Source organism: Pelophylax lessonae (genome assembly GCF_965119305.1).
Source record: "Pelophylax lessonae genome assembly, chromosome: 4".
Lineage (NCBI taxonomy): Eukaryota > Metazoa > Chordata > Amphibia > Anura > Ranidae > Pelophylax > Pelophylax lessonae.
In genome coordinates this window covers 93,638,390-93,655,874 of record NC_138771.1, presented here as the reverse complement: position 1 = coordinate 93,655,874, position 17,485 = coordinate 93,638,390, and the positions used below count along the sequence as shown (strand labels likewise).

The following is a 17,485-nucleotide window of genomic DNA, read 5'->3' as shown; positions in this document are numbered from 1 at the left end:
GCTATTGGCTAGGTTTCCTCCACTGACCAACATGGTGCCTCATTGGATACAGTGGGGAGACTCTACAGACTCAACAGGTCACACCTAGAAGCAGAACAGGGTCACATATATGCTTTGCCTAGCATTTATTGAGATTTTTTTTTCTACCAAAGACATGTAGCAGAATACATTTTGGCCTAATTCATGACGAAATTAGAAACAGAACAAGCTCACCTACAAATGTAGCATTTAGAATGTTGATACAAACCATTTACCACTCACAGGAGTGCTTACAATGGCCAGCTTTTATTTATTCATGTAATACCTTTATCTCAAAAGGAAAAAAAAAAAAAAACACTACTTTGACTGCTTATGTAACTGCAGTGAAAATTGGAGTTTGGCTTAAATTTTTTTAGTGTATCTAAATATGCTAGTCCATCCAACACTCCCTTCTCCCAGATTAAGAATGATGCTGTCTGCTGTGCTCCTTCATTAAGAGTGGGAGCACTCTAATACAGGAGGTGAGTTACTGGCCAGATCACCAGGTGAAAACAGTGGGTAACAAATCCTAAAAAAAAAAAAAAAAAAGAAAATGAATGCAGCCACCACATCTAAGGATTTGTAAGCTGCAATATATTACATTTTTGGTTTTGCGTTAAATACCGCTTTAAATTTGCATTTCAGTTCAAACATTAAAGTGAATGTAAACTCTCACCTTGTAAAACAACCCATTCAGCTTAATAAAGAAATGAAAGGCAAAACAATTGTGTATAGATTTAAAAACACTCTTTTGCCTTTGTTATAACCTCCGTTCTCAGCTGCATAAGAGGTGGGGGGAGGAGAAGCAGCAGCACACTGAGCTTCCCAGTGAATGGCTTTGCAGGGTGGGTGTGTCAGGACAAGTCTGATCATTGAAGAACAGACTAGAGGACTGACCACAGTGTGTTCTCCTGCTTAGTGTGGTTAGTTTTTAATAGGAAATCAGAGTGACTGGCAGAAACACCAGGAATTTCACTCAAAGGAAGCAATATAAAGGGAACAGGAGACTTTCTCATACAAGTACATGCTACAGCAGGCACATATCAGGAATATGAAATGTTGGGTTTACATACTCTTTAAGATGAACTTCAGTCAGACAGCTAAGTACACCATTAAATACACATATAGGATTTGTTTAATCTGCCAAATGGTTTATAACTTTGTTCAGCTAGTCCTGGGATTTAGGCAGCCTTGCTAGAGAGCAGACTCAGTTGGTGACCTCACTCTTTTCCACTGCAGATAAACAGGTCAGGTAGTACAGCAAGGTCACCTCCCAGTGAAAGAATAGCAGCAGACTGATGAAGTTATCTCTCTCCTCTCTTCACAATGTTTCTTAAAAGAGTTGTAAAGTCTCAGGTTTTTCACCCTAATGCTTTATATGCATTAAGGTGAAAAACCTTTGGTGCTGCAGCTGTCCCCCAGACTTCCCCCCCTTATTCTTACCTGAACCCAATCTTTCCAGCGACGAGCACCAGCCCAGCAGCTCCAGCCATTGTTTTGAGTCCTTATTTGATGTGCAAGTGAATATGAGGGACGATATCATGAATAGAGCTAGGGAGGAAGTAGAATCCCTATAGGTAGAGACTGGGCAGAAGGAACAGCGCTTTCATCTAAGGCTCGCCATTTTCTAAAAGTTTTGCAGGACAATTTCATGGGTCAGATAGTGAACGAACTGACAAAAAACATTAAGTACTAAACCTACTGATTACTAACAATACAGACCTGATCACGGATGTAGAAATACGGGGAAACTTATGAAACAGCGAAATTCGTTTTCAGTAGAAATCATAGAACTAGCAAACACAAGGGTATTACAAGGACACTAAATTTCAAAAGAGCAAACTTCCCTCAACTGCGCTCTTTGCTAGATGGTATAAAATGGTATGGAATCCTAGGAACAAAAAACACTGAGGAAAAATAGGAGTGTTTTAAGAACATACTAAATAAAGGGATTGGCCAATGCATTCCAACGGGAATAAGTTTAAAGAGCTAAAAAAAAACCCTGGGTGGCTAAACTCCAACGTAAAAATGCATATAAAAATGAAAGAAAAGGCCTTCAAAAATACAAGGCTGAGGGGTCATTGGCAGCATTCCAACATTACAAAGAATGCAATAAGAAATGTAAGAGCACGATCAAGGCAGCTAAAACTGAACACGAAAGGCACATAGCGGAAGAGAGTAGAAAAAAACACAAGACACTCTTTTAGTAAATGCAGTATCTCAGAAAAGTGAGTACACCCCTCACATTTTTTAAAACATTTTATTATATCTTTTCATGTGACAACACTAAAGAAATTACACTTTGCTACAATGTAAAGTAGTGAGTGAATAGCTTGTATAACAGTGTACATTTGCTGCCCCCTCAAAATAGCCCAACACACAGCAATTAATGTCTAAACCGCTGGCAACAAAAGGGGATACACCCCTAAGTGGAAATGTCCAAATTGGGCCCAAAGTGTCAATATTTTGTGTGGCCACCAATATTTTCCAGCACTGCCTTGACCCTCTCGGGAATGGAGTTCACCAGAGCGTCACAGGTTACCACTGGAGACCTTGCGCTCCTCCACCTTTCATTTGAGGATGCCCCACAGACACTCAATAGTGTTTAGGTCTGGAGACATGCTTGGCCAGTCCATTACCTTTATCCTTAGCTTCTTTAGCAAGACAGTGGTCGCCTTGGAGGTGTGTTCGGTGTTGTTATCATGTTCAAATACTGCCCTGTGGCCCAGTCTCTGAATGGAGGGGATCATGCTCTGCTTCAGTATGTCACAGTACATGTTGGCATTCATGGTTCCCTCAATGAACTGTAGTTCTCCAATGTTGGCAGAACTCATGCAGCCCCAGACCATGACACTCCCACCACCTTGCTTTACTGTAGGCAAGACAAACTTGTCTTTGTACTCCACACCAGGTTGCCTCCACACATGCTTGACACCATCTGAACTATATAAGTTTTTACTCCTCACCCGGTTGCCTCCACACACACTTGACACCATCTGAACTATATAAGTTTATCTTGGTCTCATCAAACCACAGAAGATGGTTCCAGTAATCCATGTCCTTAGTCTGCTTGTCTTCAGCAAACTGTTTGCGGGCCTTCTTGTGCATGATCTTTAGAAGAGGCTTCCTTATGGGACAAAAGCCACACAGACCAATTTGATGCAGTGTGCCGCGTATGGTCTCAGCACTCACAGGCTGACCCCCCACCCCTTTAACCTCTGCAGCAATGCTGACAGCATTTATACATCTATTTCCAAAAGACAACCTCTGGATATGACGCTGAGCATGTGCACTCAATCCTTTTAGTCTACCATGGAGAGACCTGTTCAGAGTGGAACCTGTCCTGTTAAACCAATGTATGGTCTTGGCCACCGTGCTGCATCTCAGTTTCAGGGTCTTGGCAATCTTCTTCTAGCCTAGGCCATCTTTATGTAGAGCAACAATTATTTTTTCCAGATCCCCAGAGAGTTCTTTGCCATGAGGTGCCATGTTAAACTTCCAGTGACCAGTATGAAAGAGTGAGAGCGATAACACCAAATTTATCACACCTTCTCCCCATTCACACCTGATACCTTGTAACACTAACGAGTCACATGACACCGGTGAGGGAAAATGGCTAATTGGGCCCAATTTGGTTATTTTCACTTAGGGATGTACTCACTTTTGTTGCCAGCAGTTTAGACATTAATGGCTGTGTGTTGAGTTAATTTGAGGGGACAGCAAATTGACACTGTTATACAAGCTGTACACTCACTACTTTACATTGTAGCAAAGAGTCATTTCTTCAGTGTTGTCACATGAAAATATATAATAAAATATTTACATAAATGTGAAAATGTGAGGGGTGTACTCACTTTTGTAAGATACTGTAAATAGTAAGAAAGTGAGGCCAGAACACATTTGTCCCATAAAGGACAATGAAAGAAAGGAATCTGGCTACAAAGGACAGAGAGAAGGCAAAGGTGCTAAATAAATTATTCTTCTCAGTCTTCACAAGAGAATTGGGGGGCTACAGTAACCCAGCTTGTGATGTTAAAGTTAATAAAACATCACAGGAAGCACCCTCATGGTTTACAGAAGACAGACTGAAAAACTTAAATAAGTCACTGAGACCAGATGGCTTACACCTGAGGGTCCTTAAAGAACTCAGCCAGGTGATAGCCCGACCATTGTTCCTAGTTTTTATGGATAGTCTACTGATGGGAATGGTACCAGCTGATTGGAAAAAAGCCAACGTAGTACCAATATTTAAAAAGGGGCTGAGATATATCCTTGGGAACTACAGGCGGGTTAGCCTAACATCAATAGTCTGTAAGATATTGGAGGGGATGATAAGGGACTATATTCAAGACTTTATTAATGAAAACGGTATCATTAGTAGTAATCAGCAAGAATTAATGCAAAAATGGGTCTTGCCAGACCAATCTATTAACCTTCTATGAAGAAGTGAGCTACTATCTAGATAAAGGAAGGCCTGTGGATGTGGTGTATCTGGATTTGCAAAGGCATTTGATACAGTTCCCTACAAACGTTTACTGTACAAACTGAGGTACGTAGAAATGGACCATAGAGTGAGTACCTGGGTTAAAAACTGGCTTCAAGGGCGAGTCCAAAGGGTGGTGATAAATGGGGAGTACTTCTGGTGTGGAAAGTGGGGCCCCCTAAGGATCTGTCCTTGGACCAGTCCTATTTAATTTGTTCATAAAAGACCTAAAGGATGGGATAAAAAGCTCAATCTCTGTATTTGCGGATGATACTAAATTAAGCAGGGCAATACTTTCTATGCAGGATGTGGAAACCTTACAAGAAGACCTGAACAAAATCATGGGCTGGGTATCTACATGGCAAATGAGGCTTATTGTTGAAAAATGTAAGGTAATGCATTTGGGTGCTAGAAATACGACCACAGGTTACTCAGGGGTAGAGTCTTTGGGGGAATCTAAGATGGGAAAGGACCTGGGGGTCCTAACAGACAAGCTCAGCAATAGCATGCAATGTCAAGCTGCTGCAAGCAAAGCCAACAGAATATTGGCATGTATTAAAAAGGGGATTCACTCCAGAGATAAAACGATAATGCTCCCACTCTACAATACTCTGCTCCGGCCGCATCTCGAGTATGCCATCCAGTTCTGGGCATTGGTCCTCAGGAAGGATGTACTAGAACTGGAGAGAGTCCAGAGAAGGGCAGCAAAGCTAATAAAGGGACTGGAGGATCTCAACTATTAGGAAAGACTACAAGCATTGAACTTATTCTCTCTGGAGAAGAGACACTTGAGAGGGGATATGATATCAATGTACAAATACCGTATTGGTGACCCTAGCATAGGAAACAAACTATTCAGCAAAAGTGAATATAAAAGAACTCGCGGCCATTCGCTAAAATTAGTAGAAAGCAGTTTAACCTTAAACTGCATCAAGGGTTCTATACTGTCAGAGCGGTAAGGATGTAGAATTCTCTTCCACAAACAGTAGTATAAGCACGGAGCATCGATAGTTTCAAAAAAACTATTAGATGGGCACAGCAACGACCACATCATACAGGGGTATACAAAGTACTATTGACATAAACTCCTATTATACACACACTCATCATAGGTTAAACTGGATGGACTCTGGTGTCTTTTTTCAACCTCACCAGCTATGTAACTATGTATGTAATAGATAGCTGCATTTATTGGCGCTTTTTATATTTGCATTAAGGTAGAAGTCCAGTCAAAACCTAACTAAGCTTAAACCCCCTCCCACCCCTATTCTAAGCCAGATACTAACTACCCTGTAAAGGAAAAATGTACATAACTACCTAATATAAGGCACTCCAGCTGAGTAAAGTGATCGGCTCCCAACGCTACCTTCAGCGTGGAGAAGGGACAGACAATTAATGCCCTATAGTAAAGTCTAGTACACACGATAAGTTTATCGGATAAGAGATCATCCTTTTTTTTTTTTTTGCATGCTAGCCTCCATATCAAAAATGAAGAGGTTACTAAAGTATGAAAATTATCGTACGACAGAATAAAAATTCTGAAGTAACTTATTGTATTGTATTTGTAGTGCATTTTCGGGCAAAAGACTATGTTGTTTAAATGAAAATCATACAATCTGGTATCGTATAGGAAAAATTTTCCTATTTGTCCCTTCTAAATATTTTGTATGAAAGCTGTGTACTAATGACCAGATTATTGTATGATCATTTCGAAAACTGTATTTTTTGTACGATTTTCTGATCATGTGTACAGGCTTTAAGTCTATTGATGATGTCACCTCCCAAGCTCTGCAGCTGTTGTTGGTGCTCTCATATGAATGGACTTGATTGCCTTTAGTTTAGGTAAGTATAATCATCTTTTTGTTTACAGCAGGGATCTCCAAACTTCAGCTCCAGCTGTTGGGGAACTTCACGTCCCATGAGGCATTGTAAAACTCTGACATTTACAGACATGACTAGGCATGATGGGAATTGTAGTTCCTGAACAACTGGAGGGCCATTGTTTGGAGACACCTGCTTTACAGGACAGTTAGTATAGGGCTTGGAATGGGGGTGGAAGTAGGTTTAAACTTAAGCCCCGTACACACGTACCGATTGTCGGCCGTAAATATTCGGCTGACGACCGATCGGCCGATTGTAGGCTTGTTAGTATGATGCTTCCGACAGCCGACAGCGCATTTTCGGCCGAACAGAATCTGTCGTGCAGGCATTAAAATTTTTGTTGGCCAACACCAGAACGGCCGATTGTTCGCCAGTCAGTACAGATTTCGGCCGACAGACAGCAGATTAGCAAGACTGGGCATGCTCAGAAAAGAAAAAAGACAAGGAAAGTTAACCATCACATGACATCACTTCTGCAGTCGGCTGTTGTTGACCGACAAAATTCGTGTGCAGTCTTTTGCAGTTTTCAACAGACACGACAGCCCTGGACAAAAGACGGCCGATCGTTCGGCCGACGATCGGTACGTGTGTACGGGGCTTTAGTTTAATCACAAAAGAATCCTGTGACTATAGTTGAGTAAAACAAACAAAAAAACGTATTTCCCGAGGACATCTCTATCATAATGGAGGTAATTGTCATACCACTAGGATATGGACACCTTCTGATACATTGTTTCTGGCAGAATAACCCTTTAGGGTTTTAGGTTTAAGTGCAACTTCAACTTAATTATTCAGCTATGCATTTAAATGTCAAATCAGGTTGGAAAAACATGGTTTCTTTGTTTCCTTTGGGCAATGGATCCTTCATTTAATGGAGACAGTAGAACAGAATGGCATTATTGTCCAAGATTCACATGACATTCCATGTAATTTCGTTCAAAAGCCCAAAAAGTTTTGGTGTTCAAAAAAAATAGAGTTAAATTATTTTCATGTAGATACATTTCTACATACTCACAAATATATAACAAGTGGTATGAAAATATCTAAAAATCTATAGATATTCCCTGTGGTCCATTTTTGCGGTAACCTTTTGAATGGCTTTTCATTTATTCATGTCCTACATTTTCATGTGTCATCTTTAGGACAATAGTGACATGAATAAACAGGATGAGAAAAAGAATCACTGAAGCGCACTAAATTCATTTATTGTTTATAAGTTTACAGAAGCATTTTCTTGCCATGGGTACAAAAGCTAACTGTATCAGTACTACATGAATCCCATCATTAAATGAAGGCAGTTCAAAAATCAGTAAGTGAATGCCATTAAATTTTATGTGGTCATCTTGAACACTCACAGAGGCTGATTCACTAAGAAAAGAGTGCAAATGTGCCTGTTTACTAAATTGAAGTGCCTGCAGATGTATGTACCAGACTGTCACACTTTAAAAACTCAATAAGATCCTGGTTGACATTTCGGAGTTCTGATTTGATTCAAAAAATACAAATTTTTTTGGTTGTTCTGGAAATTCTAGTTTTTAATTATACTTTAACTGTAAGACTCAAGCCCTGGGTGAAAGATCCTTTAAGGTCACAGTGAGATGGCACAAAAAGGCACCCAAAAGCCCATCTTTAAAATAAAACAAAATGAATCAAAAAGCAAAAGCAGCCACTTTGAAAACTGTGATACCGGTAAAACAGAATAAGTACAAAGTAAAGCAGCGCTAAAGTCACATAAAAGCGATAAAAACACATAAATTGTGTATATCAACTAGAGCAAAAAATAGTGCAAAAAAAGACAATATAGTGTGAAAAAAATCATCTAATACAATAGTGCAGGGATTCCCAATCTACGGCCCTGCAGTTGTTGCAGAACTACACATCCCATGAGGCATTGTAAAACTCTGACATTCACATACATGACTAGGCATGATGGGAATTGTAGTTCCTGAACAACTGCAGGGCCGTAGTTTGGAAATCCCTGCAAGAGTGCATCAATTCTTCCAAGAAAGTGCAGCACAATTGGAGACCAAAGAGGGGATTGCCACCACCAACACCCTCCAACACAGGCCTCTTCTGGATCAGCAGGACTATAAACCGATGGAGTCTGTAGTTTTGTAGATGTCCATCGGTGACTCGGAGAGGATTGTCTTCTCCTCATTACATTTGAATCTTCACTTTAAACTTTGTGTGGAAAACATAACAATCCACATCTGGAAGAGTACAGGATGGATGTGGAATAGGAAATAACTTTTCACTGGTGACTTTTGCTGCATGTGATGCATATACCTTTTGCTGCATGTGATGTTACGGAACAGTACAATTCTCATGGAATCGCCACATATTTTGACATCAGATATTTTAGATGTGTAATTGATTTGTTAGCTTTTACATTATTTCTTGGCCTCAATGCAGCAGCAGCATTCCAATCTGATTAATTACAACTTGAAAAAAGGCCTTTTTTTCCGTAGATTTGGCTGTGTAATAGGCCTGAATAAAATAGCATAAGTAGCAGTCACAACAGTTCTAACAGCTAAAGAAAAGTGAAAAATTAAAGCTAAAGCCCTCAACTTTCTTCCAATTGACCACTGGCAAAACTGTTTCATAATACAGTTATTCAGTTTCATCTTTTGCAGAATCACACTGTATTGTCTTAGAGATTAATAAAATGTCAAAACATTTTGACAAAAACACTTTAAACCATAACCCCGCATTGCCCGAACAACCTTCCATCACTGTATCCCCAATTATTCCCAAGGTATTCCAAATATTGACTTCAGATATTTATTTGGTAAAAATTGCCTAGCATCAGTATAATACATGGGCATAGGCAGCAAACTGAAATAGACAAGACATGTTTTGTCCAGCAACAAAATTAGAGTTTATTATCTAAGACTATAGCCACAAATATTGTACTGTGGTTGCACAGTATATGAGCAGCTTGGGTAGGCCACAATGTAAAATTGAGAGACAAGGCGGGTTTTAACCCCCCCAAAAAAGATAGAGTGTATTATTCCAGAGACAATAGCCACACATATTGTACAGTGAATAAACAGTATATAAGCAGCTTCACAATATAAGTGGATCAGTATATGCCTAGCAATGTATGTGTGTGAACCTAACCTGCCAAATGATGGACAGTAGGTTTATCCCACCATCACACTCCACCCTGCCTTCCACAATATGACAAGGAGCAAGCATTTTCTTCAGGCCAGTGCATAGGCTCTGGAGTGACTGGTGGTTTTGAGGAGTCAGAGGAAAAGACCATTGAGAAGTAGGTAGTAGAGGTGACTGTACTGTCACCTATGCCAATGCACAAGACATGGGACACCACCACAAGCTCCAGCAATGTGTTTTATCCTGCATTCTTTCTAGCAAATTGATGCAGTGTGCTATGAAGGAGATGTAAAATATCTGCCCATGTTTGCTGGACCATGTGTCCATGGTCATCTGCATCCTGCCACTGACAGCATAAACCTCTGAAACCCCTTGTTAATTGCCTCCCTATCGCTTAAGGCTGCAGATGTTACAGAAAATGCAGATGGATAATCTTGTGAAATGAGGAGATGGAGTGTGGGCCTTTTCCTGCCAACTGGTATCATTGAGGTGCTCTTCCCAAAAGGCTTGTGGTGCATGATTTTGTATCTCTTTATGCATGCAGTACCCACATGACTGGTAGTTTTACAACATTGTACAGCAACCGATATGCTACAAACAGAGGCTGCAAAAGTCAATGGAGGTGTCAGCAAGGGTGGAATGAAAACATGTCCAGACTGCAGAGCTGTGTGGGGCTGCCCTTGGGATAGCAGTGGCCTGTACCTGTGAGGTATTCAAGCCAGATGGATCAGGTTGGCTGCTCCCAAGTCCCAACCAGTCCTCTGTAAGCCACCCCTGCACTTGGACAAAATCCTCCTTCACTGCTATTCTGCTTCTCTCTCACCTTCCTCCTCTCCAATCTTTAGCACCCATGTACAGTGTGCCACCTTGTCATCTATACTCTCATCTCCACCCTCATCACTTGAGAGTCCACTTGACAGTAAGCTGCAGATGCACATCACTGCCTTTTAATGCTCCCAACTTGATATCCCGTCATTCTTTGTTCCTATTGAACCTTAATTTATCCTCAACATCTAATGGGGAAATTCATGTGCATCTCCCTGCATTTTGATTGACGGTGTGCTGAAATAATTCCATCTACACCACCATGCCAATTTGTGGGGCTGTGGTGGGATTTACAGAGGAGGAGAAGGAAGAAAAGGGTGCATTTGCAGTCATTGCAGACAACTAGCTGCTCTACATCAGGGAAGAAGAAGACGAGGAAAGCTATGTCAACCACTCAGCTATCTTCTTCACTTGCTCTGGCTGTATAGCATGGCTATTATCTGAAAAATAAAAGCAGACATGTTCTGCATCTCCATCCTGCTCACCCGTTACTACCTCCCCTGACCTTTTTAATACAGGGGTTTTCCTAAGGCCCAATTCACACTTGCATGTAGGGCTGCAATTACCCACAGGAGACTCAGCAGGGTTTCCTGCAAACAGCAGAAGGTGGAAAGCGTCATTCAAAGCAATGGGAGGCTGACAGCCCACTTGCAGCCATTCACATGTAATCGAACACACAGCGATTACCTACGATGATCAGTTCCGGACGAAGACTGTCTGCATCCAGGGCCATCACTATCAGAAATTCAATCCAAATTGCTGATTGCAGCTGAAGCTGCATGTGAGCAAGAAGTTGCTGAAGAAGGCTAAAGATGATGAGCAGCACTGAGATGCACAAAAGGATGAATAAAAAAAAATGAAAACAGAATTTAATGAAAAATCATTTAGCAAAATAAATGCCAGTTATGGTTTAGATCTATTTTAACTCCTATAAAATATCTGTATTTAAATGTATAGGAACATTCCCAAATTGTTTAGTATATACAGTATGTGACAAAGACAAAAACGACTACCTAAATAATATATGCATATTTTCATGCATTGTAGCATATTGGAAGTTTGCAAAATGTTCAAAATGATCAAAATGTTCTATAACAGTCAAAGTTCTATTATGCTGAACATTTTTCATCATGGAACAATCTCCTAGTGGTAGCAAAAATTATTAAACTAAGGTTACGATACAGTTCTAATAAATGTCTCTCTATATTTGCAGCACCTGAGATTTTGCCAAAAAGTGAAAAGACTGTCGACTTCCAAGAGCCAGAGTCAATTCAAGAGAAGAATGGATTGGAGGACTCAGACAGTCCAGGTAAGAAGTGGCATTTGGACTTAAACCACCATCACTCATCTGTGCTCGTAAAATACAACAGACTAATACCATTTTAGCAGCTGCTGCTGCAAATTAATAATCACCTCTAAGGGTCACCCAGTGTGGAGATAGTTCATTTTGCTCTTTCATCAAGAATTCCAGGCTCAGATTGGCCAAAGCCTTTATGGCTAGGAAAATAAAGCTGACACTACCACTTCATTATAATTAGTTTTAGACTGAAACATTTTTTAAATATATGTGCAAGGTGCAACCTCTGAAAGTAGACTTGGTGTCTGTATTAGAATGGCAGTATAAAGAGATGAGTGTAGAGGCTGACGCAGGCAAAACCATTTTTACATACACTTAATTCATTTGAAGCTATCCCAAAGCACGCAGCTTACCGAGTTTACAGTGCTAAGGGTCCCTCTTTTTTTTACATGTTAAATGTATAGGTTTAACAAATATGAAGGTAAATTAATATATAATATATTTTGACATTATTGTATTTTTTTTAACAAATTAAATTTTGCTTCAAACGCTTGCTTGTGTGTTATCTGAACGTGTGATTCATCCTCTTTGGCCTGTCAGTTTAGTTAAGAAATCTCAAAGGTTTGTAGCCGAGCTGACAGGGGACAGCTGACAGTATCCCCTGACCTGTCCCCAAGGAAAAGGCTTGAGATTTCATTTCCAGTGAAAGAGTGCAGCATGGTATGTACCCTGGGTCATTTCAAATTGCCATGAGTGACTGATGGTTGTACATTTATATTATTGTGCATCAATCCTCTGGTAAAGTATCACTTTGCATCGCTATCCTAATCATTCTGACTATAGAACATTTATTAGGCAAGAGTTCTAGTCACAGTACTCATAAATTGTGTTTCTTCACCACTACAGTAATTTCATTAATTTATTTATTTTTATTACAGGTATTTATATAGCGCTGATATTTTATGCAGTGCTTTGAACATAGGTGCGCACAGTCTATTGCATTAGGGTGTGCATGCCAAAGCTCATGCATACGTGTGTGCATGTATATATGTGTATATATATATATATATATATATATATATACAGTATCTCACATAAGTGTGTACACCCTCACATTTTTATAAATATTTTTTTAGATCTTTTCATGTGACAACACTGAAGAAATGACACTTTGCTACAATGTAAAGTAGTCAGTGTACAGCTTGTATGGCAGTATAAATTTGCTGTCCCCTCAAAATAACTCAACACACAGTCATTAATGTCTAAACCGCTGGCAATAAAAGTGAGTACTCCCCTAAGTCAAAATGTCCGAATTGGGCCCAATTAGCCATTTTCCCTCCCCGATGTCATGTGACTCGTTAGTGTTACAAGAGCTCAGATGTGAAAGGGGAGCAGGCGTGGTCAATTTGGTGTTGTCGCTCTCACTCTCTTATACTGGTCACTGGAAGTTTAACATGGCACCTCATGGCAAGGAACTCTCTGAGGATATGAAAAAAAAAATGTTTGCTCTACATAAAGATGGCCTAAGCTATAGGAAGATTGCCAAGACCCTGAAACTGAGCTGCAGCACGGTGGCCAAGACCAAACAGCGGTTTAACAGGACAGGTTCCACTTAGAACAGACCTCGCCATGATCGACCAAAGAAGTTGAGCTACACATGCTCAGCGTCATATCCAGAGGTTGTCTTTGGAAAAAAGACGTATGAGTGCTGCCAGCATTGCTGCAGAGGTTGAAGGGGTTTGGGGGGTCAGCCTGTAAGTGCTCAGACCATACGCCGCACACTGCATCAAATTGGTCTGCATGACTGTCGTCCCAGAAGGAAGCCTTTTCTAAAGATGATGCACAAGAACGCCCGCAAATAATATGGTTGAGCTGGCTGAAATATTTTACAGTTGCAGGCATGTGGTTCCCAGCTGCTTCTTGTAAACAAACTGTCTGGGGATCCTGGGTGACATCATTGACCAAATAAGGTCATGACCATATTTGGTCAGTTTGCCACCCAGGATCTCCAGCTAATTTGTTTACAAACACCAGTTGGCCAGGGATGCCATGTAGTGGCTGTAGCACTACTGCTGTGCTTCTGCTAGCAATACTGGCACTAAATGACAGATCCTCAGTGGTTTGCCATGGGAGTAATCCTGATTGACACTCACTTTACATCATTGGATGCCATGATTGACAATGACAATGACATTGTGGGACTTTTTTCTATTTATTTATTTTTCTTTTTAAAGGGCTTGTCCACAGTGTGTATTTAATTACGTGGATAATCAGTGGTAATAGGTGGTAATCATGTACCATGTGGTATTAATGTGCCTAGTACTTGTTCCCCGGGGGGGGGGGGGGGATATCTGGGGGCCCCTATTATAAAAGAGCTTTCAGATTCCAATAGTTCACCCCCCTTCCCTGTAAAAGCCCTACACCTCCAGGATGATGTGATGATGAGACCCTTTTCTCCTTAGCATGGGGACAAGTTGCCTTGCAATGGGGAATAGTTTGCTGCCTCATCATGTTGGAAGCATACTCTATCCTCTCTTTCCTGGCCTCCCAGGCCGCATGCCTGAATGTGGGTGTGGAAAAAATTTTTTCAAGGAAACCCGCACATTCCTTTTTTCCTTTTTTCATTTTTATGCCACTTCCAAAGGGGTAAATTATATGGTTTCCAACCATGTTATTTAAAAGATGTGTGTATTTTCAATGTTATTATTTAAGTTAACCACTTAGGGACCAGAAGGTTTTACCCCTTTAATGACCAGGCAATTTTTTGCGTTACTTTAACGAAAAATTGCACGGTCGTGCCACGCTGTACCCAAATAAAATTGATGCCCTTTTTTTCCCACAAATAAAGCTTTCTTTTTGTGGTATTTGATCACCTCTGCGATTTTTAGCACAATAAACAAAAAAAGAGCAACAATTCTGGGAAAAAAACAATATTTTTTACTTTCTGCTATGAAACTTTCCCAATAAAAAAAAAATGAAAAAAAAAATCGATTTTTTTTTCATCATTTTAGGCCAATGTGTATTCTGCTACATATTTTTGGTAAAAAAAAATTGTTTTTTGATTGGTTTACGCAAAAGTTATTGCATCTACAAACTAGGGGAAAGATTTATGTCATTCTTATTTATTTATTTTTACTAGTAATGGTGGCGATCAGCGATTTTTAGCGGGACTGCGATATTGCGGGGGACAGATCGGACCCCTAACTGACACTTTTGGGGGGACCAAGTGACATTACTACAGTATTCAGTGCTAAAAAATATGCACAGTTACTGTACTAATGACACTGGGAGGGAAGGGGTTAACACCAGGGGTGATCAAAGGGTTAAATGTGTGACCAGGGGGTGCTTTCTAACTGTGTGGGGGTTGTATTTACTGGATAAACACAGAGACCTGTGTTCCTAAAAAGGAGGAACACAGGATACCTGTGTTAATCACTGACGGAACAGCGGTCTGCCGTGTTTACATTGGCAGAACGCTGTTCTTTCTCCATTGGGAGAGATCGGGGGTGCCTGGCGGAAATCGCTTCTACCAGACCCACTGATTGGCTCCTCCTCTAGTCAATCTAACTAACTATCTGCTACATGAAATTACGTACATGTAGAAAAAGAACAAGTTTATAATTGTTTTTTTTTTTTTTGCTTTTTTTGTTTGGTTTGTTATCTATTTTGTTTGAGTTCCGGTGCTCCTGGGGGGCTCATTTTTTTTATTAAGTTTTTTCTTTTAAAGCGTAACTCCACTTTTTTTGTGAAAAAAACATTCCCCTCTTGGGTACATCACAAGGATTTTAACTAGTAATGAGCCAAACACCCCCCTGTTCGGTTCGCACCAGAACATCTCGAACAGGGGAAATGTTCTAGCGAACATGTGAACTCCAATAAAGTCTATGGGACACGAACATGAAAAATCAAAAGTCCTAATTTTAAGGGCTTAAATGCAAGTTATTGGCCCAAAAAAAGGTTATGGGGACCTGGGTACTGCCCTGGGGGACATGAATCAATGCAAACATTTTTTTTAAAACAATAGTTTTTACAGGAGCAGTGGTTTTAATAATGCTTAAAGTGAAACAATAAAAATGAAAAATTCCTTTAAATACCGTGCCTGGGGGGGCCTCCTTAACCGGTTGCCGACCGCCGCACGACTATATACTGCGGCGGTCAGCCCCGGCCAGGCAGAGTGACGTATCGGTACGTCACTCGCCTGTCACTGACTTGCGAGCCTATCGCGGGCGGGCGCGCGCCCGCCGCGGCTCGTTCACAGGCAAGTCAGTGCGTGTGACCGGCGGACTCGATGTCCGCCAGTCACACTGCGATCGCTCCTGTGAAGGGAGAAAGACAGAGCAGCTTGTGTAAACAAGCTGCCTGTCAGTTCTCCCTGTGTAAAAGTAAAGATCTGTCCGTTCTACTATGTAGAACGGTTGATCTTTGCTTTTACACCAATAGGAATGTCCCTACACAGTAGAAAGCACGCCCCTAGGACACACTTAACCCCTCCCTGTCCAATAAAGTTAACCCCTTCCCTGCCAGTGTCATTTTTGCAGTAACAGTGCATATGTATAGCACTGATTACTGCAGTAATGTCACTGGTAACCCCAAAAGTGTCAAAAATGTCAGTCAAGGGTCCGATCTGTCCGCCGCAATGTCGCAGTACCGAAAAAAAAATCGCAGATCGCCGCCACTACGCGTTAAAAAAAAAAACACCAAAAATGACAAAAATCTTTCTCTTTGTTAGTAAACGCGATAACTTTTGCGCAAACCAATCAAAATACGCTTTTTGCGATTTTTTTTACCAAACATAGGTAGCATAAAACAAATTGGCCGAAAAATGTTAAAAAATTTTGATTTTTACTTTTTTTTTTGGGGAATTTCATATAAAAAAATGTGAAAAATATTGTTATTTTTGCAAAATTTACGCTCTTTTTTTGTTTATAGCGCGTGATCAAAAAATCGCACAGGTGATCAAATACCACCAAAAGAAAGCTCTGTTTGTGGGAAAAAAAGGACGTCAAATTCGTCGCACGACCGCGCAATTGTCCGTTAAAGTCACGCAGTAAAAAATCGCAAAAAAACCCCTGGTCCTTTAGCAGCCAAATCCTCCGGCGCTTAAGTGGTTAATGTGTCTGTAAAGTGGTGCGATGTATGTAGCTTGCTGCAGCAATACTGACATTTCTAAAGGAAATAATGTAATTTAAACCTGCTCGCGGCTGTAATGTATTGTCGGCTCCCGGCAATACAGATAAAAAATGAAAAAAAAAAAAAAAACGGCGTGGGGTCCCCCCCAGTCCATACCAGGCCAACATATAAATAAAAAACAGCGGGGGGTTCCCCCTAAAATACATACCAGACCCTTATTCAAGCACACAACCTGGCTGGCCAGGATGGGGGGGGGAGTGAGCGAGGGGGGCTGTGGTTGTGGGGGTCTGAGGCTTATCGGAATCTGGAAGCCCCCAGATCCTGCCCCCCCTATGTGAATGTATATCGGGTACATCATACCCCTATCCATTCACCAAAAACGTGTACAAAAAAAAAAAAAGACAAAAGCCAGTTTTGGACAAGTCCTTTATTAAAAAAATAAACATATAAAAATTTGTGTCCCCCGACGATCAGTCGCCTGCCCGCAACCGAAAAAAAAAAAAAAAAAAAAAAGAAGCTCCTGCCTCTTTGGATGCTTCCCACGCTAATGAGCTGTTTGGGTTTGACAGCTCTTTTATAGGGATCTGACGTCATGAGCCACCCCATAATGCACAGCTCAGGCGCAGTGAATACATTTTTCCAGCAATACTGACATAAACTGATATAAAATGAATTTCCTATATATATATATATATATATATATATATATATATATATATAATATATAATATATATAT

General features: G+C 40.6%; 1 protein-coding gene across 3 annotated transcripts in view; it reads left to right on the top strand.

Moving 5' to 3' along the window:
- WDR72 (WD repeat domain 72) overlaps nucleotides 1-17,485 on the top strand; it is a 456,172-nt gene that overhangs the window by 414,313 nt on the left and 24,374 nt on the right. For all 3 annotated transcript variants that reach the window (XM_082255122.1, XM_082255123.1, XM_082255121.1), the window contains exon 19: nucleotides 11,535-11,630. In XM_082255122.1, the coding sequence (XP_082111248.1) occupies nucleotides 11,535-11,630 (96 nt within the window). The remainder of the gene's footprint in view (nucleotides 1-11,534; nucleotides 11,631-17,485) is intronic.